At 37.5% G+C, this 26,802-nt stretch overlaps 2 protein-coding genes across 2 annotated transcripts in view; one reads left to right on the plus strand and one right to left on the minus strand.

The window, feature by feature from the left end:
• Nucleotides 1-24,330, minus strand: part of LOC134789969 (uncharacterized) — a 92,163-nt gene extending 67,833 nt beyond the window's left edge. The window contains exons 1-14 of the mRNA XM_063760696.1: nucleotides 24,201-24,330; nucleotides 21,941-22,088; nucleotides 21,284-21,458; nucleotides 20,647-20,747; nucleotides 20,202-20,345; nucleotides 17,780-17,897; nucleotides 17,615-17,690; nucleotides 15,809-15,888; nucleotides 9,641-9,659; nucleotides 9,236-9,262; nucleotides 9,036-9,147; nucleotides 6,711-6,835; nucleotides 6,235-6,285; nucleotides 6,028-6,139 (exon numbers count right to left, since the gene is read on the minus strand). Coding sequence (XP_063616766.1) covers nucleotides 6,028-6,139; nucleotides 6,235-6,285; nucleotides 6,711-6,835; nucleotides 9,036-9,147; nucleotides 9,236-9,262; nucleotides 9,641-9,659; nucleotides 15,809-15,888; nucleotides 17,615-17,690; nucleotides 17,780-17,897; nucleotides 20,202-20,345; nucleotides 20,647-20,747; nucleotides 21,284-21,458; nucleotides 21,941-22,088; nucleotides 24,201-24,207 — 1,295 coding nt within the window. The 5' untranslated portion in view covers nucleotides 24,208-24,330. The remainder of the gene's footprint in view (nucleotides 1-6,027; nucleotides 6,140-6,234; nucleotides 6,286-6,710; nucleotides 6,836-9,035; nucleotides 9,148-9,235; nucleotides 9,263-9,640; nucleotides 9,660-15,808; nucleotides 15,889-17,614; nucleotides 17,691-17,779; nucleotides 17,898-20,201; nucleotides 20,346-20,646; nucleotides 20,748-21,283; nucleotides 21,459-21,940; nucleotides 22,089-24,200) is intronic.
• LOC134789529 (facilitated trehalose transporter Tret1-2 homolog) lies at nucleotides 4,629-5,805 on the plus strand. The gene has a single exon (XM_063760103.1). It carries the CDS (start codon nucleotides 4,682-4,684, stop codon nucleotides 5,759-5,761), a length of 1,080 nt encoding a protein of 359 aa, XP_063616173.1. The 5' UTR covers nucleotides 4,629-4,681; the 3' UTR covers nucleotides 5,762-5,805.
• Nucleotides 24,331-26,802: the final 2,472 nt, after the last annotated feature.

The following is a 26,802-nucleotide window of genomic DNA, read 5'->3' on the forward strand; positions in this document are numbered from 1 at the left end:
GAAAATGGGAACTATGTATGGAGAAGCGTTCGTTCACTATATTCATAAAAATCACTTGAGCAAATATATACATATATTACAAGTAGGGTTACCAGATCTTATTTCCTGTTTACGGAATAGAAAAATTTGGGACTCGGGAGCAAAAATTCGGAACTCTGGAGCTCAAATTCGGGACACGTAATAATTGCCTATAAGTATTGTGTTTTCTAACGAACCTTAGGTACATATCTTTCCAACTTAACAGTAATCAATCCACTCGTATGCCCATTTGGGTCAAATACGTACGGAAAAGTTACTAACTACTCAATACAGCTAAGAATATTTATAACAAGAACAAGAAGGTTTGAAAATTTAAAGTCCATATATTTTATGTTGTCCACTGGAAAAACGCATAACACTAACAAACATTTTTTGACCCATTTGAGGGACTGATAATTAAAAAAAGTAGTAACATCTCTATAGAACCTCATCCATTGAGATTTTATCTATGTAGATACTGGAAAAAAAAACGCTTCACAATATTATTACAGATCATGACTACTTTGAAAAAAAAACTCGTATCTTGGTCTGTCAACAAAAGAAAAATGTGGGACGCATTTTGGATTTCACGGGCCTATAAATCCCGGTCTTTTGATAGGCTTGCGTGGGGATATAGATCCAACACGTAGAGGCCCCTTGGAGAGCTTTAATGTCATGTAGAACGCCTGCTGGAACCCGTTCACAGGTGCAACAATAGACACCCATGAACCGGTCTCAGCAGGCATTGGGACTATTGTAGAAATAGTGAACAGTATACCGGTCTATAGATTGAAGTTTGGGTGGACAATGAGACTGGGCTATTGTAGAGAGGTCGGACACCTGCCATTACAATGTTTTCACAAGTTATCGAGGCAGGCGATGACTTGCCGCTGCTAGTGCGAGATACGAGATTTTTTCAAAGTAGTGACGAAATGTATGGTCACCCTAATCACAGCCAAAAATTTTATTTACCTACGCTACAGCGGCTACACAATACAATAAATAATTTATATTTCTATTTCACAAAATTTAGTTACGTAACGTGCATGAATGATGTGAAGATACCTATTTAATTTTATTAGAATGTGTCAAATAGAATAAAATAGTTCTTATAGTAATAAAATTCAGTTTTTGAAATACATATATGTACACGTATTGAAGAAACTGAAAATGAAGAAATCCACACCGTTTATAAGACAAGTAAGTCAGAAACTATCTAACATAGCTCGCGAGCCAGGAACAGATCTCCATATACATATTATAATAACATGTTCATATTGTTCATGTGACCAGCAGACGGTCTTTCCACCGCGATACGACCAGCTGACCATTTTTTTATTCACAGGTGGGTCAATGTACGAAAATCTAAGCGCGACGAAAATCTTAATATTATATTCAAAATAAAGATTTACTGTCATTAGATACTGATGGAAAATCGTCCACTTGTAATGGCCATTCTGAAGTTGGATCAATAGTATTTTATACAATCGTGATATAATAGAGAGTTTTTCAGTCGAGTACCGTGTTTAGGCAACGAAGCTTGCTGAGTTGCCTAAGTAAGGTACGAGATTGAAAAGCTTGATTATATCACTATTGTATACAATACTTTTTCTACTAGTCAACAAAAATAATACTTTAAACTAGTAGAATCATACAAACAAACCAAACCAAAAGTATACAGCTAAGATTCGCGAGCAGCCGCGATACCTTCATACTGGTACGACAACGACACCTTCTCGTAACTCATGAAGCCTATGGAGACTAACAAGCAACACTAAGTGGTTTTCGTAGTCTATGGATGTTGCTATATTAAGGGTGTCACATGCGCGTTTTGACTTATGAACCAATTGTTTCTGGTATGCAACCTAAAATAAATAAGTTGAGCTATGGTTTTGTTTCGTCCTCTTGATCGCGGCGAGCTGTGATTGGTCAATTTCATTATAGTTGACTAAACTGTATCGAAATGAATATTATAGTTGAGTTGGGAGCCCATACATTAAAAATACCCAATTGCAGTTTGGTGTAAGAAATCTTAATTCAAGAATTACAGTCGACTAGTAGAAAAAAGTAATAGTGTCTTAAGTGAATCTTGTCAAAATGTAGTGGTGCTTGAAACATTCTTAACCAAATTTGTAATCATCGTAAATTTATTAAGCCAGAATGGAATTTTGTCCATTATAAATTATGAGAAAAATGAAATACATACACACAAAGTAAATATAGTCTTATATGAATTAAGAATAAAATTTAAATTGTTGCCCTAATATAATTCCGCTAGAATTCGGGACTTGGGACTCACTTAACTCTTTCCCTTCCATATTCCTATCCCGAAAACTGGAACAAATTAAAATAAAATATTCAATATATTCAGTATAAGTCCCATATGACATATTAATGTCTTTGCACAAATTACACTAATATTTTATACTAAAATTAAACTTTCTTTTTGAAAATAGCAATTCTTTTTTAATAGTTCCATGACTATGGCGTTATAAGCCTCTGTAATCGTAAATGTACAAATTTTCAATTGGTCATAATTTTGAGTGTACAGTCACCTCCTGCAATAATATGTTACTTTTCGAAGGCCGCAAAAATATGTGACACGCTCTTATGGCTCTACAAATAATATCGTGTCAGATATTTTCGCGGCCTTATTTGTAGAACATAAATGATTGCAGGTGACTGTACGTAAATACAAATGAACACATATTTGGACGATTATACGATGCCGATGTACATATTTCAGTTAGGACATATTTACAATTGATATTTTTTCTGAGTGTACGTAAACAAAAATGGGCAAATATTTTTCGACCTGTATCATACTTGTCATTTTTACTATTGGACATAATTCTTTTTCGACATTATGCTGGATGGACAATTTTCCTAGTTGATGTATTTTAAATTGTAATTTTTCCACTTTGACGCATAATTTCAAGTGGACAATTTTCCATTTGTACCTAATGATAGTAAATCAAAATAAATTGTCAAGTACGGTTGCGAGTATGTACTCGTAGGTAATGTACCTAAACAACGTCTGTATTATTAAAGCTTTAAAGTACATGTTCAGCTAGTTATTCAGATCGCATCTAGCCCTCTCCGATATATTTGATGGCGATTGTACCTATACTTAAAATGTAAATTTTTAGTGTTTCGTGACTGCAGCGGTGTGCGCCAACTGCATCGGGCAGGGCTGCTTGATTGGTTTCCCCGCAGTATTGCTGCCCTAACTGGACCAGCCCGAATCCGGAATCACCATTACAAAGGATCAGGCATCTTGGATAGGTCAGTTAAGTCCCTAATCTACTTATCCAAAACCCCAAAACCAATTTTTTTACTCTGCTTAATTATGCAGGATTTACCTATTTTTTTTTTAGAAGTTCTAAAATTCAGAGTGCAGGACTAAAACGTCTTGTTTCTTGTGATATTTACCTATTATTATTTAATCTGTAATATTAAATGATATTCGAAATATTAATAGTAACACATGCAGTTTTCCTCTTATTCCAGCCGCAGTCAGTTCAATCGCTATGGTCTTCGGTGACTTCTTGATATCGCCTGTGATGGAACATGCCGGGCGCAAGGTAGCGCAGTCTTCGAGCAACACGGAAGGGAGGCGGCATTCGCCCTATTTCCCCTCTGCCGAGGTACAAGATTAGCGCGTCAATCTAATCTAGCGCGGGTAATAAAACTAGTTGCACTTGGATTTTTCACTAGACCGAGTCCAGACGCGCGCGTGAACACTGCTGCACAAAAATGCCTGTTTGCTCGGTTTTTTGTTATAAAAAGAGGTCGGGGACATCAAATTTATAAAAAGAAAGTGTTACATTTCACATGTAATATTTTTTTTTACATATCATACGTTTAATTACATTCAAACACAATTATTATATTTTAGTCTCATGTAATTGTTGGATTTATCGATTTTGCTCGCTCAGTACAAATTGCGGATCGGTCGAGCGACAAATCCGACTTCTCATCTCTCAGAATACAATAACATACTTCAACGAAAATGTGTTAGTGTGCGTGTTGTGACACTTGTCACTCGTCCGTACACAAAAAGAGATCGAGGTTTGCAAGATTTGTCTTTGACGTGTGTCATTTTCTATGTATTTGTGTCGTCATTACAGATTGGATTTTGTATGTAAGTGTGTGAGAAGTGCGACTGTGTGCACCTTTCCCCCCGCGAAAAATGGCAGAAAGATTTGTACGGTGAGATATCGCTTGGGCCCCTCCCTTCCGATGTGTCGGAAGCCGGTGTTGCTCGAAGAGCGCAGTATATAGCCAGCCTGGTTATGCTGTTGGGTTGGCCGATCATAGCCCTGGCCACAAATTTGGAGGTATTTTGACATTTTCACTAATATTAAAAAAAATAACTAATTAAAAGTCGTATTTGAGGAGAGTCTTATCAAAAGGCCGTATTACTCTATGAAACAAACCATACAAAAATAAACCATTTTGAAATACACTCCTCATTTGTGCAATTGGTGTCACAAACGACGACAACGCAATCCCGCATCCACAACGCAACTAAGAAAGGAAATTGAGTTATGCGTAGGTAATAATTTACATCCTTCAACGCTACGTTTTTCCATTAAATATGCTTTTTTTTCAGGGACTATTTGTTGGTAAGGTTCTTCAAGGTTTGGCATTTGGTTTGTTAATGCCGCTGCGCTCCATTTTTATCGGCGAGTATACCAGCCCTCGCCACCGCGGCGGATTCCTCAGTCTCATCAACTTGACCAAATCATTCGGCATCTTATTCGTCCACTTCGTCGGCTCTGTCACCGGCTATAAAACCACATCAGTCGTCTCAATGGCCTTTCCTCTCGCCAGTATTTTCATGATGGCTTATTCTCCAGAGTCTCCTAGTTGGCTGGCGAGGCAAAGCAAACATGCCGAATGTAAAAAAGCATTCATATGGCTAAGAGGGATGGAAGAGATGGCTGAATTGGAAGGACTTATACAAGCCAGTAAGAAATTAGACCAAAAAGTAATCATAAAGAAAAACAGGTTTCACCAAATTAGTGCAATCGCGAAGAAAAAAGAGTTATACAAGCCCATTATCTTGGTATTTGCGATGTTTTTTATGATGAACTTCGCAGGTGGCACGCTTATGGGAGCGTATGCGGTTACCGTTTTGAACTTGTTGATGGGCCCTGATGTTAATGCTCATATTTGGATGGTGGCCCTGGATGCCGTAAGATTGTTCTTCAGTGTAATTTCTATTTACGTGACAAACAAAATTAAAAGAAGAACACTGACGTTTACTACAGCGGCGATGTCCGTCGGAAGCATGTTAGGTCTTGCCGCTTACGTGTTTATCAAAGCCAAAGGCTTATTTCCTTGGGACTCACTGTGGGTACCCGGTCCACTCATTAGTCTACAGGCTCTGGCTTTAGGTCTGGGCACGGCTCCACTGCCTACCGTAATAGCCGGCGAGGTCTTTCCTTTACAGTACAGAGGTCTCGGAGCAAGCGTGAGCCTATTATCAGTGTCTGGATCGGTATTTCTGGTACTCAAGACTTTTCCAGCTCTAGAATCGGTTATGGGTTTACATGGAGTGTATTTTTTACACTCCGGAACTATGATAATGTGTCTGGTGGTGACGTGGTTCCTTCTACCGGAGACAAGCGGTAAGACGCTTCAGCAAATAGAGGAACATTTTAGAGGAGAATCAATCGGTCATCCAGAAGCTGACGAAGAAACGAAATCATTCGAAGGCTTGGAGGAGGTTAAGTAACTGTAGGCTCAATTTATACAACTGTGATTTGAAAGTAGAGTACATATAGGGGTATCGTCTTGGGTCGTCCCATTCGTTTTTCGTCAAGTTCTTAAATTAGTCCTATTCTGCTTATGTAGAATGCGTGACGAAAGCAGAATAGGACTAATTCGTCTTTTGAACAGCAGCAAAAATACCCTAGTTCTAATATAATAAGTAAAAATATCTAATAATAAAAATACCGAACTAAACAAACTTTAACTTAACAAATTAGTATAGGTACAAACATTACTGCCGCTTGTCCATTGGTGCGGTTAATTTTTCCTTTCTTGTAAAGCTCATCTTTGGACTTCTTTTTAATTTCTTTTATCAATATTTTGAAGGCAGGCCCTTTATCCTCTGCGAAAAATTCATAGTTTTAAATAATATCTATAACTTAATTTAAATTAAGAGAACAGAAATACTAAGTGAAAGGTTACAAGTTTAAAACTTACTGTTAAATTCTGCGTGTTGTGCCAAAAAATTTGAGCATATATCAACCATTTCTGTGAAGGAAAGGAAATTTATGTAAGTAGCTCATGATGTACATCAAATTTAAATACATATATAAGCGGCCCATTCCTTATGTCTTAATAACATCAACAAGTAATCCGTTACTCCAAGAATTGGAACGGATGTTGCGCATTGGAAGACCCTGTTAATGTTTTAAGATATCTAATTTGTCGAAAAATGTTTGAGATGAGAGATACCTTCAAAAATTATTTTAAGAGTACATGACCCAAATTTTTGTAACAATGAGCGATTGGAAACTATTTCCTCTACATAATCATTTTTCAAAGCCAGCTCAAGTAAGGGATACTTATTAATATATGTAATATATCGATACAATTCGATTATGCTAAAAAAATCTTTTAGATAATATCAAAGTTTCGATTAACACTATAATAATATCCTCTGCGACTATAAGTACCTTTCATGGAGGGGGCGATATTATCCGGTGTATTCGGCGCGGCGCAAGCCGCGAGATCCTTGTGCAGCTGCCCGGCCAATGTGGTGTTAAATTCCGTAGCAGTGAAATCGGGAGTCTGTTTCAACCTGGTAATAAAAAAATTACTAGCAACTAAGAAAAAATGGTGGTTACTTAATTTTAATTTTTTTAAGAAACAACCAAGAGAAATGCAACGCAGCAGGACCGTTCATACAGAGTATTATATTGAATACTGCAATCAATCTCCAATTAGATGTTAATAGTCGTTAATTATGAATTATACTTGTACTTGGGTTGTTGAGACTCTTGTATTGCAAATAAAATTTAGACTACTTTAGCTGGTTTGTTACTGCACACCGTTGTATGGGGACCTTGCACTTTGAGACTATGCGCTGAAACTTGGCACAGTTGATTCTTAGCTGGTCTTGAGCAGATACAGCTATACCTATTAGGGCATGTAATATATCATTTTAGGATAAATTAAGGATGGGGAATCTAGTTTTGGAACAAAAACGATGCACTTTCTAACAAAAAAAAGCATAAAGTAGAAAAGACTAAAAAACGTTATTTTGATTTTTTCTTAAAGTGTAGCAAGAATCTGAAAACAAAAAATACAGTCGTAAAGCTACACTACAGCTACTTATTACGTTTAAGAAAATATATAGTTTAATATACAAAACTGTTGATAAATGGAAGATAAAAAATTATATTAAGCGTGGGTCAGAGTGATCTCAATACAAAATATTATGAATGTGGGAAAGTTACTTATAATTTGTTCTACAATCGTTTATTTTTCTTGTTTTTCGTAAATAACTCGTAAACGGTAGCCCACAGCAAAAAATTATCTTTTACGTAAATAATCTGTTTCAGATTTCTTATAAAATAAGTACTACTGTTTTTCGCTACCATCAATATTAAAAAAAATATTGAAGGGAGAAAATAAATACTTAGGTCCCCTTTTTTAGTCATTCGTAAATAACTCGTAAACGAAGGCCAATAGCAAAAATTTTTTAGTACATGAATAATTTACATAAAATTTCCTACAAAAAAAGGTCATTCAAACTTTTTCGCTAGGATCAATATTAAAAACGATATTAAAGAGAGAAAATAAATTCTAAGGTCCCCTTTTTAAATATTGATCCTAGTGAAAAAGTTTGAATAACCTTTTTTGTAGGAAATTTTATGCTAATTATTCATGTGTTAATATATTTTTTGCTATTGGCCATCCTTTACGAGTTATTTACGAATGAATAAAAAAGAGGACCTTAGTATTTATTTTCTCCCTTCAATATTTTTTTTAATATTGATCTTAGCGAAAAAAAGTAGCACTTATTTTATAAGAAATCTGAAACAGATTATTTACGTAAAAGATATTTTTTTGCTGTGGGCTACCGTTTACGAGTTATTTACAAAAAACTAAAAAAATAAACGATTGTAGAACAAATTATAAGTAAGTTTCCCACCTTAATAATATTTTGTATTGAGATCACTCTGGCCCACGCTTAATATTATTTTTTATCTCCCATATAACAACAGTTTTGTATAATAAACTATATATTTTCTGAAACGTAATAAGTGTAGCTTTACAACTATATTTCTTGTTTTCAGATTCCTACTACACTTAAAAAAAAATTGGTAATTATGAAAAAATCAAAAATACGTTTTTTTGTCTTTTCTACTTTATGTTTTTTTTTTGTTAGAAAGTGCATTGTTTTGGTTTCAAAAAAAATTCCTCATTCTTAATTTATCCGAAAATGATATATCACATGCCCTAATAGGTACAGTTTTAGAGAAATGTTGCTCCAAGTGAAGCGCGGCGGCGTCGAACTTCCCCCCCTCCCCCCCACTAAATGAGACGTGGCTCTCGAGGTCTCCCGGTCTGTATCTGCTCATGACCAGCTAAGAATCAACTGTGCCAAGTTTCAGCGCATAGTCACAATGTGCAAGGTGTCGTGCACTAACAAACTAGCTACTTATAGATAATTGCCAAATAGTCTTTGTGAAAAACAAAGAAAAAAGTAATCGATATCACCTGGGTCATAAGGACAATTCGATTAATATTCGACTCTTTCATCAAAATAGACTGGTGTTAAGATCGTACCCCTTTCTTCTGCGTTTTGTGCAGCACTAGTCAGATAAGAATTAAGAATAAATCAAAGTGTTAATGTTTTGTTTCCCTTAAGGGGCCCACTGATTAACAGTCCGCCGGACGGTATCGGCCTGTCAGTTGTTCGGAACTGTCAAAATTTTGTTCTAGCTGACAGGCCGATACCGTCCGGCGGACTGTTAATCAGTGGGCCCCTTTACTCATCGGCTCCTTCAGCATAGGTTTGGTTGAATTTGCCATAGGAAAGTAGGTTAGCGTCTCCTTTCTTTTGCATCGAGTCCGTTAGAATATTAAATGCCTCCAGCATGTCGCCTGCTCACAGAAATTATTTAAGAGTTTAAAATAATATACAAGTTCAAAACAATCGGTGCTACTGTTATTTTTAGTAAGTATATGTTACCTTCAAACTGTAGGTAAGCAGGCCTGGCTGTAAACAATCAAATGTGTAATTAAAATTAGGTTTGTCGTAGCTCATTATTACGTAATAGCAAAATTGTTACTTTCTCTACAATTATTTTTTTTTAAATTTTCTAAAATTTAGGTGGTACGGAAAAACAGAGTTAGATAAACTTTTATGTATGAATTTACTAAATTATAAATTATTATAATTACTTACTCAATTTCCTTTTTGTAAAATTGTTAATATATAAAAAATACCTTTTTAATGAGTAATTACTGATTATTAAAAGTACAAGCATTATCTTTTTGGAAATTATTAATTATACTTTTAATATTTTTAAGTTTCTCCATCTACCAAATGTTTCATTTGATATGAAGTGATAATATAATGTTATTTAGTACTTACGTCCCCTTAGAAGGCTGGACTGAAATAAATAAAACCATATTTAATTAAATAGTGAGGACACCTTTCAAAACATCACGTCACGCTATTTATAAAAAAATAGGTAGGTACCTATGTATACTCTGTATCGTACTTAAATACTCGTAAAAGTAAACTCATCATTTGTATATTTTCGGGTTGTTATAACATTTATTGATTAACCAACCAAATACAAAAGCACCTGTACGGTTACCATCAGTTTGTCACTGACATAAACGTCGTCGAGAACGTAATTTACGAAACGAAACGCAAACGGGACGTATAAAAAGTAAATTACGTTCTCGACGGCGTTTACGTCAGTGACAAACTGATGGTAACCGTACTTGATCTGTTACTGAACGACTTGACTTTAACCTACATTATTGATCATGTAGGTACCTAATGTTTTCATCTACCCTCAACTGGCTTAAGAAGCCATTTGAGGGTAGATTTTGTTTACTCTTTTTTAAATACATAGGTACCTAAAGATAGACTATACATCATTCCTCATTCTCCATTCTCGTACAAATGAACACGAATAAGGAGCTATTATTTATGTAATAGTGTAATAATAATATCGCAGATATTACAGATACCGAATGGAAAATGAAGATTGATTAGTATTTCATTTAGGTATAAATTATGAATGTAATTACCTCCGTGTTCACTTGTACGCGGGAGTTAGGTGCAAAAATATACAATTTGCATTTTTCTATTTTTTTATTTACGTAAATAATGGATATTTCCATTTTTATTTGGTTCATGACTGCCAGAGTTAAAGGTATACTTTCGCGGTAGATTTTTTTCAGTAGTTTAATAAAATTATGGCTGCTTCAAGTAGGAGCTGTAGATTCTGGTCTATCGGTGACTTGCGCTTTTAGGACTGTTTCTAAGCTAGCGTTATTGGAGCCGATTTTATTTGACGTCGAGTGCCCAATTTCCTATTAAAAATATGTACATTTTAGATAAATATCAATGTTAAACCTAGTATAATATAATGTACCTATATAGTATTGCAATGGTAAAGTACACAGGAAGGAGGCAAAGGACCGGAGCAAGTGGTAAAGCACTGTAAAGACCCACAAAAGGTTGTAGCGCTACAGGAAAGTAAGTAAGTTTTACGGCCTGGCCACGACATTGGTCTAAGGCGACTGGCGGGGCGGCTGGCGGCGCGGCAAACGCGAGCGACCGCCAGGCATGCCACGTACTTTCAGTAGCGGCGGCAGCGACTAGGAGCGGCTGGGACGTAGACGTATTAAAACATGTTATTTTTCAAAAGTGGCACTTCAGTGCATAGAATATATTTAATTGTTTGTCAATAGCATCTTGTACAGAAGAGAAGGGGTGCATGGGCTAAATTAAAATTATTACACATTATTTACATCTAGTTTAGTCCCAAGTAACATTTTAGTCCTATAATTTTAGTTTTTATCGCTAAAAGCTTGTATAGACGTCGTATTAAGGTTTCAGAGGTGACCACCTGTCGTATAAAAGCGCTTGGCAACACCTTTTTGCTCTATAGGCTTATACAGCTAATATATTCTATAAGCAATTGATGTAAAGGTTTATTTCATCATTTTATAGAGCCGTTATAGGCGTGTACTATAACAGGTTCAAATATAAGCACTATAGAGCAATATTAATGTATAATAGTATTTGGAATCACTTTTATGCAACTAATTTGCGCTATTAAGGTTCCCTGCCAAGCCGCTATAGTTTTGTGTTTTAACAGTGACAAAAACCCAACTATACAACGATTTTAGGATATAGTGGCTTTAGAGATCACTGCTATAGTACATAATACTTTAGTAGTTTGCGCTATTAAGGTTCCCTGCAAGCCGCTATAGTTTTGTGTTTTAACAGTGACAAAAACCCAACTATACAACTATTTTAGGATATAGTGGCTTTAGAGATCACTGCTATAGTACATAATACTTTAGTAGTTTGCGCTATTAAGGTTCCCTGCAAGCCTCTATAGTTTTGTGTTCTAACAGTGACAAAAACCCAGCTATACAACGATTTCAGGATATAGTGGCTTTAGAGATCACTGCTATAGTACATAATACTTTAGTAGTCATATGAACACTATTATAGAACTGTTTTGCTCTATAGTAGCGTTTTTGGGACATATTTATAGCGATAAAAAGCGCTTTAGTAGTTTTTAAATCCCTATTATATCTCATCGCTGTAAACGTCACAATGACTCTTTTATATCACAAAACTGTTGTATAGTGGTTTTGTTTTTTCTTTTAAAAGACAACAGTGTTATAGTTGAGTTTTTATGTCTTTTATAAACCGAGTTAGACACATAAAGGTAGAAAACTACTACTTGTAAATGATAAATTTGATCTGTAATGGCTACTTATATCTTGCTTATATAAGTTCAGGCCTAAGCCACATAATGTGGTTCCGTACAAAATATTTTTATATTTTAATGAATTGATAAAAAAGACCCCAGTGATATTAGTGACTGTAGGTGAGATTTATCATCAATGATTTAATACAAGCATAAAATCGTGACGGTTTAGATATTTATCGACATCCATTATTAGCACATTTTTTTTACCAATCACACTGAAAAAGGAAACAACAGTAATGACTACATCTAAATAAAAAAAAATCCTATATCTTTCTAAAGAGTTTGTAGGTGTAACTGGGTCACAGCAAAATTCTTTTGGAACCCTAATTTTAATCATGATGGCGGTGAATATTTCGTCGTAAGTTCTATAGTTAGCCTATAAAAGCGTCGGATTTACTTCTTAGCTGTATAGTAGTAACTATGGTGAATATCATAATATTTTATTAAATTATTTTATTAAAAACATAAATAAATCGAGGGGGCATTTAAAATTCCTCATTAAACTAATACTATTCTAACGGTAAAACTTCAGTCCCATATACTTTTTGCACTAAGGACCGAATTATTCGACATCTAAATGGCGCATATTAATATAAAGTCTTTACTTATCACCATTTTACTTAGTACCGTTTTAGTGAAGTAAACACACAACAAAACCACTCACAACAGTTGATGGAAAACTTGATAGCAAATTTCGTAGTAAAGGAACTATGAATTCTACAATAGTATAAAAAAGCACTATAATACAATTTCAAATACTACTATAGTATAAAACAAGCACTATAATGGAATCTCAAATGCCACTATAGTATAAATTAACACTATAATGGCGTTACTGACAACAAATTAGCACAAAAGTGATCATCACATCACTTTTATAGACCTAAAACGTCACGACTGACACTGCTACAGGTCTACTATATCACTGAATGGCACATAAGATGCGCCATTTCGCCTTTATACAATCTTCTTTGGTCTTTTATAGGACCTTAGGTGGTATTTGGGAAACGTTCTATCGACTACTATAGAACCACAAATTGTTACTTGGGGTATTATATATATTATGTATAGAAAGCACCCAAAAAAAAGCGAGTACACAAGAATGAGTGTGGAGACGTTACAACATAATTAAATACGCGAAAGTACATTTAAAATTTCAATAATATACGCTTCCGTGTCCATATCGCTCGAAGAAAAAACAAACTGTTTTGTTCCGCACGCCACCGCTCGATCCGTCTCGCCGCCTAGGCCGGTCGCGCCGCTCTAAAGTCGTGGCATCGCCCGCGCTGTTCGATACAAATGTTCGAGTCGCGCGCCGCCCCGCTCGCCGCCGCCGCCGGTCGCCCGGTGCACGCCGCGCGCGTTGTCCCTCGGCGACAAGGCTCGTGGCATGCATTATGCGTCGCCGGGTTATTGTTTTTGCGACTTACCGCCGGTCGCCGCCGCCGATCGCCTTAGACCAATGTCGTGGCCAGGCCGTTAAGAAGTAAGGTATTACAATGACAATTTTAAGCCCGATTCGAACATCTAAAATTGATCTACTGAAAAATGTGAGCTACTTCGAATAAATCCTACCATACAGGGTATTTTTTCACCCCTTAGCCATATACTTTTACTAAGGGACCGACGACCTCGAAATCACGAAAAAAAAATAGGACATTTTTGCAGATCAAATATCTGTTTCTATGGGAGATGGGAGAGCCAAAATTTTTTTGACCAATTTGGAGTTACATATATCAATTAAAGTTGCTCAGTAGGTAAAACCTATACATATCTATATATATAAAATTGAAAAACCAGAACGGGATAAAAAACGGTATCGTCTTGGGTCGTCCCATTCGTTTTTTGCCAAGTTCTTAAATTAGTCCTATTCTGCTTTCGTCACCCATTCTACATTCGTCACTATCGTCGGTGGTCTTTCTCATCTTTGGTCATATTTGTTTGCCTTTTTCTTATTCCGGCTCATTCCGGTATTCGTCATTATCTTCTTAGGCCATGTTCGATCTTAGTCTATCTCGTTTTCAGTCTCATTCATTATTCGTCAATTTTTTTTCGCCACTTTCGTTGTCGGTCCCATTAGGTTATTGACAAGTTCTTAATTTGTCTTATTCTGTATTCTATCATATTCTTCATTCGTCACTTTCGCTGGTAATTTTTGTCATCTTTGGCCATATTTGTTGATTGTCTTTATAATTTTTTTTTATTTTTATTTAAAAATTACACATGTCGCTGCCCCAATATTACAGGGTTCTGTTTCACTTTTATCGAACTGAAATTTGCACATTGTCATAGTGACATTAAGTCGAATTTCAACTAACTTTAAAATGTAACATAGAACCCTGTAATATTGGGGCAGCGATGTGTTTAATTAGTGCTTTAATAACTAATAAGGTGTGTACCTATTTCGTCCTGTTTTACTTTTTAGTTGACAAACTTACCAAGAAGGTCGACAGCAGTTACCAAAGCTTTTATCAGTCTGAAACTATCTAAGTAGCCATACTGCCGTGCCCTGGTCTATGACCAGGCACGGCACGATGGACTAAGCCCCGTGTCTCCGTTTTGAACTAATCTCCCCTACATGTGTATAGTTTAGGGTAGGTACTTTCAATTAATATTTTAAGTAAAAAGATCATTGTTTATGGAAACAAAACAAAAAAACAAGACGAAGAGTGAATGGGACGAATATGGAATGGGACGAATATCGAACGGGACCAATATTGAACGGGACAAATAAAGAGTGTATCCAAATTTCAAAAGAGCCTAAATAAGAAAAATACGAAATTAGAATAAGACCAAAGACGATAAGACGAATAACGAATGAGACAAAAAAAGAAATTGACTAACATCGAACATGCCCAAAGAAGATGATGACGAATACCGGATAAGCCGAAATAAGAAAAAGGCAAACAACCAAATATAACCAAATATGAAAAAGACCACCGATGAACTTGACGAATGTAGAATGCGTGACGAAAGCAGAATAGGACTAATTTAAGAACTTGACAAAAAACGAATGGGACGACCCCAGACGATACCTAAAAAACGAGGGAAGTAGCGAGATGGCGCCTTATAAATTTCTAAGAAAGTTTTTGACACGTTTCTCGAATACGACGCACGTATGATAAGAAAAAACTGTTTAAATCTATTATCTAAATATGAGAATAGTAAAGTAAAGTGAGGTCGATTCTAATTTAACGATTTAAATTGGTATTGAACTGATTTTGATACGACCTTGACGATCGTCTTGTTGATTGGCGCGCATCTCACGCACTACTTACTTCGTTTCGCATGCACCAATCAGCGTGAGCGATATTCAAGGCCGTATCAAAACAAGATCAAAAATGTAACAAACTGTTAAATCTGAATCTAGCTTTCACTGTTTATATGTATGTAGAGTCAAGATGCGGCTTAGAGCTGACCATAGACTAGGAATCTTCTAGACGGAGTTTAGAGCAATTATTTCATGAAACCGATGCTGCCAAAAATACGGTGGTGCGGGGGACGAGGTGAGCGAGGTCCCATGCCGTGATTGGTCCGTTCAAAGACACGGACGTCACACAAAGACACTTTCGACTCGAAAGTCGAGTAAAACTACCGTATTTGTGGCAGAGGGGGTAGAGCTACTATGCTCAGTCTGGAGGATGTCTTGTCTGTGGAGCTGACAGATCATATCCATAACAAATCCAAATCAAATTGGTGGCCTGTTATTACTTATTCTTATTATTATACAATCAGAATAAATCTCATACGCTTTAAAAGATAAAATAATCTGTAAAAAAACGACCAAAACTTACTTCGCCCATCATGTTTAGAAAATCGTCTGCAAAATCATCGCCGCCGCCGCCTGCTGCCCATCTGCCTGGGAACAGTATGTCTGAAACAAGGAAGTATTTTTTAGGGTTCCGTACCCAAAGGGTAAAACGGGACCCCATTACTAAGACTCCGCTGTCCGTCCATCCGTCCGTCCGTCTGTCACCAGGCTGTATTTTGTGATCTGTGATAGCTAGACAGCTGAAATTTTCACAGATGATGTATTTCTGTTGCCGCTATAACAACAAATACTAAAAACAGAATAAAATAAAGATTTAAGTGGGGCTCCCATACAACAAACGTGATTTTTGACCGAAGTTAAGCAACGTCGGGCGGGGTCAGTACTTGGATGGGTGACCGTTTTTATGGATAATGGTACGGAACCCTTCGTGTGTGTGCGAGTCCGACTCGCACTTGGCCAGTTTTTTATTCGATAGCGATGTTGCAAGTGGGAAGGTCTGTTTACTCAAAAATGGTCGGTTGGTAAAGAAAAATCCAATTTTTAACGTCAAGGTCGTCGTAAATGAAACTATTATTGTAAATGAAACTACTATTATAAAATATTTATTATTGCATGGGTCCAGAATATAAATATACGAGTACCTAAATAAAAGAAAAAAAGTAGTAGGAGCCGAGATGGTGCTCTATTCCATGTGCAATTGTGCATTCACTGAGTTGTAGCATAATTATCATACCTTCTTTATCAGTAAAAAGCATAAACTGTATAGATACTTCTACCTAGAGATACATACTGACAGCTTCCATGCCATAATGCGCAAGCGCGTTTCGTCCTTGGCGAGGCGTCTTCGCGGCAACCCAACCAGCCTCCTTCCGACGATAGCAGGCGTAGCAGATACGCAGCACTGAGATAAGCTGCACAGAGCGTCTAACTGACCAAAGTATTATTAGCATTTTATAAATGTTACCTTGATAATATTCGTACATTATTTTGGTTCCGGCTGATTCTGGCTGCCGGCTGGCGGCGGTGGTGGGTTTGTATCCCCTGAGGTGGCAGGTTGTGGCGGTGGACTTGCTGGGGTGGCAGGTTGTGACGGTGGACTTGCTGGGGTGGCAGGTTGTGGCGGTGGACTTGCTGGGGTGGCAGGTTGTGGCGGTGGACTTGCTGGGATGGCAGGTTGTGGCGGTGGACTTGCTGCTCCTGGGACCTCGACTGAAGTCCCGTCAGCGGCAGCCGTCTCAGAGAGGACCGTCATAGTTGAAGGGGCCACCGAGGCCGGAGGTCTGTTCTCATCTAGTATGCTCCTTTCGACTTCTTTAAATAAAATATATAGGACGTAACATATCAATACGTACCGCTTAGATTAGCAGCCGGTCCGGGAAAAGAGCATAGAAGCAAGTACATAGGACTGTCAGATATTGTAGACAATTGTTCAGAAAAGATATGACACGGTATACTTCACTTTTCTCGGACCGTAAAATTTTAGAATAAATTATCAAAGTTATTCGTATTGTGAATGTATCGTGACGTTATTGAACAATTGTTACAACTTTATCTGTGAAACGTACCTTTTCTTTTGGCTTGCAAAAAACAGATTTTTTAACAGACTTCAGATTAAGATTCTCGATACATGCACTACAAGTACTACAACTAATTAGTAATATATTAGGGACACAAATTGTACGGTGCAATACGTGTCCCAAGGAGGCCACATCATTTTATAAATAACTCTTCTCACCATACTGTTTTTAGTTACCTATGTTGCTTTCATTCGCCTCTTCTTATTATTCTGACAGTTACCTAATTATTCTAACACGATGTGTAAACTAACCTTCGTCCTCATCAAAGTCCATCATCAACATTCGATCATCAGATTCTGATAGTATCTCATCAATCCAAACTGCAATCTGGGGACAAGCATTGTAAGAAAGTAAGGTTTTTATAATAAGTAGGTAGGTATAAATAAAAGCAAGAGAAGCGTTCATATTTTAATTACCTTATCGGACATTTCCATCATAAATTTAGCCTTAGAATTGGTACATCGCCGAGATGGAGTCCTCATTTTCATGTATCCGCATGTTTCGTCCAAAATCACATTGGACAGGCGTAGCATCCTGAAGTTTGCAAGTCGTTTTCAATTAAGTAATTATTTTCTACTCCAGCACTCTTATTTGTCGATAAATGACTACCAGAGAGATCGAACAAAATCAACTTCATCAGAAGGGCGACGCACGGGGCCCCGGCACCCATGTCTATAGATAGATTAGATAGGATCCTAACAACAGTGTTCTTAGGAAGTATTATACAATATAATGCAACTGTTGTTTTTTTTTATTCTGACTTCTAAGGCAAAAGGCAAAGATCTACAAACCAATATTTACTTTGATTTTATTCACAATTTTAGGTGTTTGCCGCTGTCAGTAAAAATATTGTGTGCTAAGTCAACTTTGTTTCGTTTTGTAATAATTTCGGCCCTTGAATTTTAAGAACCCTTATTATGTACATACCTGTTGCAAAAAATACCTACTATTGATCACACATACCCCTCAAGAAAATTAATAAAGTGAATGATAAAGATTGTGTCGTGTTAGTCGTGTAACGAGCGTCATTAAAATTGTAAACTCGAAATATAAAAACAGTCAGTGTCATGTTTCTTTATGACCCTATTATCATCGCCCTCAAAACCGTACTTCTGCTACATGTATCACTGCTTTTCAGCTCAAGGTTGGGCCACCCTAAATAGTAGTTTGTGTTACAAGGGATCAAAATGATATATTTCCGTCAAGGGCGTACATTGAATCCTGAGCGTAATGAGGGATTCAAGTATTAACGCCCAAGACGAAATAATTTTGATACCGTGTGACACATACTGCTTTTCACATCAACTATGAGGAAAATAAAAAAATCTTAGTGGTGACACAATTATTGTTTCAAAATATTATTCAAGCTAAAAAAAGAATGCAAAACATAACAAAAACAGTGTCCTAGAACAGAAAAGTGCCACTTTGATCCCCCCTAGCAGGGAGGAAAAGTGCCACTTTGATCCCTCCTAGCGGGGAAGAAAAAGCCCTTTTCCGAATAGGAAAACATATTTTACCTAAATGCCGCCCGCTGAAGAAGCCTCCTACCGTTGGCTGTTGTTCAATGTATTCTTGGAACTCCGGGATCGTCATATTGAGACAATTATAAATCCCATCAAAAACATTACATGTAAAAAGGTGCAAGTCTCGCAACACTTCTACTACAAAAAAGTTTTGAGATGTAATGTGAAACCAAGTCGGTTATTTTAATCAGTGCCAGTAATACATATAATGACCTGGCAATCGCACGGCTGCATAATGACATAAGGATCATCGTCACCTATTAAAAATTCTTCTAATTGAACATAACGCTAGCGCTAATAAAATTGCAGTTTGAGCATTACCTACACATATTTACGAGTACGGTACGAGTAAAGCATTATGTGCGATTGCCAAGTCATTATATGTATTACTGGCACTGATTAAAATAACCGACTTGGTTTCACATTACATCTCAAAACTTTTTTGTAGTAGAAGTGTTGCGAGACTTTTTACATGTAATGTTTTTGATGGGATCTCATCTCTTTTTGTAAGCAGTCCTTGTTTTCGGGCACTCACACCTATACTATGTATACACATATCATAACTAAACACATCTTCATTCATACTCACATCGTACATCGTAGTGTACCTTTACTTTACCTACTATTTGTATTAACTGCAACAGTAACTTTGTAATAGCATATATTTATATGGAATTACAAACTTACTTATGCAGTTCTTAGATCTTTAAAACGTGACTGATATTGCAATATTTTTAGGTTTTCTATGGCTTGATACACTGAAAACTACCTATGTTTAAATTTTAAAGCTTGTGGGTATGCTAGAAGTACCTTAGAATTATGATGATCGGTGAGTGTGTCAGTGTCGAAATTAAGGAACTTTGACGTAAAATAATTTTTAAACTACAAGTTCAAATTGAATGTTTTTGAGATTATATGTAAAGCATGTTAACCCCTATATGTCACTGAAAATTCAGGGTTCTAGCTTTAGCCAGCACAAAATTACAGGACGTCGAAAATGGCCTGAATTGCTTCGAGAAAAGGATGGTACGGCCGTGCCTCTTTGTATTGCTCGACTTGGCGGGGGCACTGCCGTGCCCCCAGATATTTGATTTTGCTGGTGCCATTGCGTGTTATCACAACGAGTCGCAAGGCAAAGTTACAAATGTACCCGTCCGGGCTGTGACAATCTACATATGTTGGATGCCGCACCGGGAAACGCCATGTAGTCGATTTACGCGCCCACATTGAGCGCTTGTCCATTAGGCACTACCGTGGGCGTGTCTCTTTTTTATCAATCTGCACCCGGTGACAGAGTGAACTTAAACAACCTTACCCGTCTGCCAGCGTGTACCGTCCGGGCCGGGACAATCTCTGTTGGATGCCGCGCGCGAACGCCACGGTCGCATTACGCGCCCATAAGAAGCGCTTGTCCGTCACCACCGCGTGCGTGTCCTTCTTTATGAGGCTGCAGTGAGCCCTGGTGGATGACATAAAATTATTTGAAAAATCACATATTACGGAGAATTATGGTGCCACCCGACAAATATTAATTAGTGAAGGAATAATAACGGATTGGCTCTAAGAGATTTTTTTAAACATAAAAATAAAGACAATGACCATTGGTTTTTACGTTTTATTTCATATATTTCTCCTCCAATAAATCAATGTAAAATTAATTAACATGCTAATATTTTTAATCCAGAAGTTGTACTTATTAAATTTTTATCTTATTTTATATTGAACGCTTTTTATGTAAAGAGCAAACACGATTCACTTACGCATTCTTCTTCTTAGCTTTGCGGCAAGTGACAAAGTATTCATACGCCTGGTCGGGTTTGAACGGCTCGTCCGCGTTGAGCATGTTCCGAAACCGTTCTATCTATAGGATTAAACACAAACTCATAGGATAGGATAGTGTTGTAGAACTGCATTTAGGTAGCAAAAGGTTACTATTAGAGTCAATAATTTGCAAGGCACCTTCACATAATTTGATAGGTACTGTTTTCAATGATTTGCTATAATTATATCCTTTTGGGTAGGTATCTATATGAGGATGTGGTGGAATATGTTCGTAACAAGACCCGCGAGCTGAGGGTGTTCAAGCTGGCCAAGCTGCGATCGCACCATTACGTGCTCGTCCGCGGTGCGCGTGCCGCGGTCGCGGCCGCTGCTGTAAGTGTAAACCATCATCACCAACGCAAACTTTCGGCCGAAGAGTGTAATGTGTCATATTTCAGCGGTTCCGTGGGAATCTGCCGAATCCTGAACAGGCGGCGCAGCAAAAGACTGTTGTGTCACCAAAATGAGTTTTATTTTTAAAAATGTAGCTATGTTAGTCTGTAAGATATGTATCTATATGCCTTTGTTGCCTGAAAATAAATAATTCATGTATTTTTGATATCTTAACAAACTTACTGTTTCAGGAGGCAGTGATTCCGCATGTTCTCGCCACAAATAGATGATATTGCGCCGGCGCGGCTTGGCCAGCCTCTCGAGGCGGTCGGTGAGCACCGCACCGTGGCGACGAAGGCAGCGAGCATGCGCCCTCATGGCGCGTCGGGATATCTTAACATCGGTTACTTTTGGTGTTCTAAAACATAATAACATCAAACATGGTGCTATATATAAGAGTATCAGTGTTTGAAGTTGCTATATTTTAACTATCTTTCAGTATCTAGGTACAAAAAAGTTTAATAATGCGGAAGGCTCCTGAACCCTTTGTGAAGTGTGTCCATTGTGAGTCATTTGCGTATATTCTAGCAGCGCCGAAGATCGACGTCTAGATAACTAGCTGGCTTATGAGACGGCAGCGTACAGAAGTATGAAGACAGAATACGGACTGTTGTCCAGTAGGTATGCGGTCAACACTGATAGTCCGGTAGATTATCAAAAAAGACCAGAAATGTGTACCTATATTATCAGCAGAGCTCGGAGTGAGCTATTTGTCTTATAATTTGACATGTCTTACGTCATATTATAAGGCAAATGGCTCGCCCTATCCGAGCTTTGATTATCAGTAAGTAACTTTTTTGAGATCCTAAAAATATAATAATTAGGTACTATAATATTTACTTTGGTCTAGCAGGTTTTGGCACCGCGTGCACCGGCGGGCGGAACACAGATTTGTGCTGCACGCTCAAGCTGTGGCCAGCGACAATGGTCTCGGCCACGGAGGGCGGGGCGGGGGAGGCCTCGTAGGGCGGGTACGGCGGATACTTGGCTACAATATGGAAATTCAATCAATCAATCAAAGCAATTTATTTTCAGGTTACTAAGGCCCATAGATACATACCTTACAAACGAACATATATGTATTTTATATACAATAATAATAATCTTAAATACTAAAAAATAATTTTCGTGACGCAGTTTTCTGTTGCGGCGTCACCTGCTCTGGTGTATGGAAATTACATGGGATATACAGTTAGGAGAACATTGTCGATATTTTGAACGAAATACCTCTATCTATAGGTACATAATTATATACTTACCGCATCACTATTTGTGACTCGTGGCGTGTCCAGACGGGGACAATTTTTCACCAATCTAATTAAATTGTCCGATCAAATCAGGCCGTGCGGACGCAAACGCCAATTTGGCTCGCCGAATTCAACCGCCGATTATGACCAATATTACCGATAAAATGGGATGCGGACGCAAGAATACCATGCAATTTGTGACGCTAGTACAGGGTGGGCCAAAAGGGTGTTGGTAGTTTTAATCTTGAATTTTTCAAAACCGCTTGGCAGGGTGCGGTGGGGGGGTATGTTGCTATACGCCTCGTTTCGTGGAAATTTTATTGGCATAGAGCAGTACACAGGAACGGAGCCTACATTTTGTGTATGAGCTTTTTAACAGAACCCTAAATCGTTGATTACTGCACCATGGGTGTATCGACAGGAATATCATTTACGAGATTAACGTGAGGTTCCAAGTGTTAATGTTATACGCAAATTGATCATAATGGTTGAAACAACCAGCTCGACCATAGCAATAATGCCTGGCGGACGTCCAGCCTCTGAGAGAACGGCCGACATTGTGGAGCAAGTTCGACGTTCAGTTCGGCAAAATCCGCAACAATCAACGCGTAAGAGAGTTTGGGCTACGGACAATAAAAAATTCAACATTGCGACAAGTTTTGAAGCATTTGCATCTTAAGGTTTAAAACATTCAGTTTGTTTATGAATTAAAACCAAATGATGCGAATAACCAACTTCATTTTGCCAATCAGATGCTCATCTCATTTCCGAAAGGAATGATAACAAATGGCCACCACCCAGCCCCGATCTCGGTCCTTTTGATTTTTTTCTGTGGTATTACCTCAAATCTGTAGTCTTTGACTCAAATTCGAAAGATTTTGAGCAGCTCAAAAGGAAAAATTTTCGGAAAATCGCCAATATCCCCGAGGGGAATATTTCGAAAAAAGATCCAGAATTTGAGATTTTGCCTTCAAGAGCGCCTAGAAACTCAGGTTGGCCACTAATCTACACATTATTTTGAGTCATAAAATTACCATAACTTGTGTTTTTAAAAGTAGTATTAAAAATGTTGTACGATTTGAAGTTTTTTTTTAATTCAATTTTCAAACTGCCAACACCCTTTTGGCCCACCCTGTATATTCGCGTTTGGGGGCTTTTTTTAATTTAGAGCGCTCAAATATCACCATAAATTTAAAATTGGTGAAAGTGGCCAAATCGGGCAATTTAATCAGATTGCCGAAAAATTGTTCTTGTCTGGACAGGTCTTGTAATGGGTACGCGCTTTTCACTACGAACGGGGGGATCCTTGTCAACGACTACGCTCGTAGCTCGCGCTCGTAGTGATGAGCTACGGTCGTAGCGCTACGACGTAGCCGATAACATGACTTTCCCGGTATGTAGCGAAAATTCTTCGTAGGGGCAAAATAACAACGTGTCGTGATTAGCGCAGAATGGGTTAAGAAATAGATGCTATATCGATAAACAGATTGAAACAATGGTGATTAAATATGGTATTCTTATTTACCTAAGTCCTAAAGTATCTATGATGGACTAATGGTCCGGGCAATTGAACTGAATTACTCATCTATTGATGGATCACGATTATGTAACTAAACAGCAATTAGGTTTTTTAGGCGTTAGATAGCTAGGTCAACTATATTAGGTAGGTAATGTTACCTAAGAACTTATTAGGTAAGTAATAACCCTGTTTTTTTTTTCAATAGGTAGCTCTCCATCCGATTACGTGAGTAAAAGAGAACTAATACCTACATTCTTTCTTTCCACTTCAACTAGCTTGGCAATTACTTTGATTTGAATAAGTAGGTAGATTAACACAATATGTAGGTACTTACAACTCATCTTAACACTCCAGTAACTAGAATGTTAAATTTGGAAACAGTCCTGTTACGTTTTCAAACGTAACTTTAAAAATTCTTGAAACAGTTGGGTAACACCGCAGCTTGCATTTTTCAGAATGACAGTTGGAGAAGAATTATACATTCGTCTTTTTTGTAGCTATGGTTTTTCCAGCCAGAATTCACAAAGATGAAAACTTTTTTTGAAATATCAAGGCCAAAGAATATAATACTCACTAGGAGAAGAACGGTAACTCCATACAAAAAAATGTCCCCAACCGTTTATACGTTGATACTAGTGGCGCCGTCGTTGTGTACCAATGGAACTAAAGTTGACAACCAGTTTAGCCTGGCGGGTATTGGGGGTAGTAATTCTGTTGATAAACATATTTGTTATCTTCATATCACGAAATATATGAAAGATGCAATTACCCCTTGTTTGTGGTATTATCAATTGATTTAAATAAAAGGCATATTTATGTTTATAACATTGTATTATTTTATTTATTCAAAAATGTTTTACATATAGAAATATACACTGAAAATTAAACCCTGACAACTTAATAAAAAATAGACAGTAATAAAGCGCATTCACAAAGTTTTCAGTATAATACAAATAACTTTAGGCATGCCTACCTATTACACTTTACACACACAGATACACTACACTTTACACACGGCATTTTACACAGATTTTCAACTTGTATTCATACATTTCTTCACGGTTAATGAATACGCTTTCCAGGTGCGTTATGACGCGGTTCCTTCTGAACCCACTAAAGCTGTGAATTTCACTCAAATATGTATCTTCAACAGCCGTTGCTCCGCATTTAGCACATTTTCTATGTGCATTGCTGTAATCCATGTAGGTACAGACTTACAGAGTCTTAAGTGGTAGTACCGCTACGTTGTATTTATTATTTAAAGATTTAATAAATAAAATTTTCGTTATGAACTTTAACCACAACAGTTGGACAGTCATTGACAAATATATTTTTTAGGGTTCCGTACCCAAAAGGTAAAACGGGACCCTATTACTAAGACTTCGCTGTCCGTCCGTCCGTCCGTCCGTCCGTCCGTCCGTCCGTCCGTCTGTCACCAGGCTGTATCTCACGAACCGTGATAGCTAGACAGTTGAAATTTTCACAGATGATGTATTTCTGTTGCCGCTATAACAACAAATACTAAAAACAGAATAAAATAAAGATTCAAATGGGGCTCCCATACAACAAACGTGATTTTTGACCAAAGTTAAGCAACGTCGGGCGTGGTCAGTACTTGGATGGGTGACCGTTTTTTTTTTTGCATTTTTTCCGTTTTTTTTTTCATTATGGTACGGAACCCTTCGTGCGCGAGTCCGACTCGCACTTGCCTTGTTTTTTTTTATTATGGTGGGTAGACGTACCTACCCTCCATATATTTTATGAACATTGCTAAAGACAGTTGGAAGTAAATATTCATTATAAAACTTAATCGCGTGTAATTAAGTTTTAAGTCCCGTTTTATGATTAATAATGTAAAAAATTCGTGAAAATTTGAATCTTAGTTGGGAGCAATGTTGCTGTAGAAAAATGTTTTTATTTTGATTACTGGCAACTTTTTCTAGGAGGCCAAAGCAAACATAGAAGCTTCAGGCACACACATGCGCAATTATAAGGGGACATAACTTTCTTAGGAAATGAACGGGCCTTGATCAAGGCCAAGCAAGTTTGTCAGTAGAAAAGGCGGGAAGTTCAAGTTTTCTAAGGGAAAATAAATCTACGCGCAAAATTTGCCGCTTTTTTCTACCGACGGAAATGGCTTGACAGAGTAGAGTTAGACCAAGAAAAGTCTGCAGCGATTTTGATAGTCCACGCAGTGCCAGTGTTATTTAATACCTACGTCATAATTTCATAGAAGTTTGAAGTTTTATATATTTACACTTATAGCTAGTTTGTTAGTGCACGACACCTTGCACTTTGTGACTATGCGCTGAAACTTGGCACAGTTGATTCTTAGCTGGTCATGAGCAGATACAGACCGGGAGACCTCGAGAGCCACGTCTCATTTAGTGGCGGGGAGGGGGGAAGTTCGACGCCGCCGCGCTTCACTTGGAGCAACATTTCTCTAAAATAACACTTGCACTGCGTGGGCTATCAAAATCGCTGCAGACTTTTTTGGTCTAACTCTATCATGAAATGAAACCTTCAGGTTATATTCTGGCACAGTCACTTTGTCAGTAGAAATAGGCGGCAAATTTAATCGGAGGCCGGTGTTGCTCGCGTTGACTAAATTTCTGAATTTAATAACTGACACGATAGGAAATATTTTCCGCCGTGTCGCACGTATTTCGGTGTCACTCTTGTCAGTTTCTAAAGTCAGAAAAGTGTAACAAACTCGTTATTGTTTGGCAAGCTATTTACGTCAGTAGATAAAGGCGGTTTAGAAAATGTCTTCGAGCAACACCGGCTTCCGAAGGAAAATGTAGACCAGGTAAATGTTGAATTTCGCGCCTTTTCCCGCTGACTTGGTGAGTTTGCCAGAGAAAATAGATTTTTCACCTCAGCAGCTCGAACAAGGGTACTTTGCTTCTTAAAAACAGTGAGCAAAATGCGATTTT

The sequence above is a fragment of the Cydia splendana genome, chromosome 4 (genome assembly GCF_910591565.1).
Source record: "Cydia splendana chromosome 4, ilCydSple1.2, whole genome shotgun sequence".
NCBI classification, from domain to species: Eukaryota; Metazoa; Arthropoda; class Insecta; order Lepidoptera; family Tortricidae; genus Cydia; species Cydia splendana.

Coding starts and splice junctions, on each gene's coding strand:
- LOC134789529 (XM_063760103.1), top strand. CDS start 4,682: ATGCCGCTGCGCTCCATTTTTATCGGCGAGTATACCAGCCCTCGCCAC.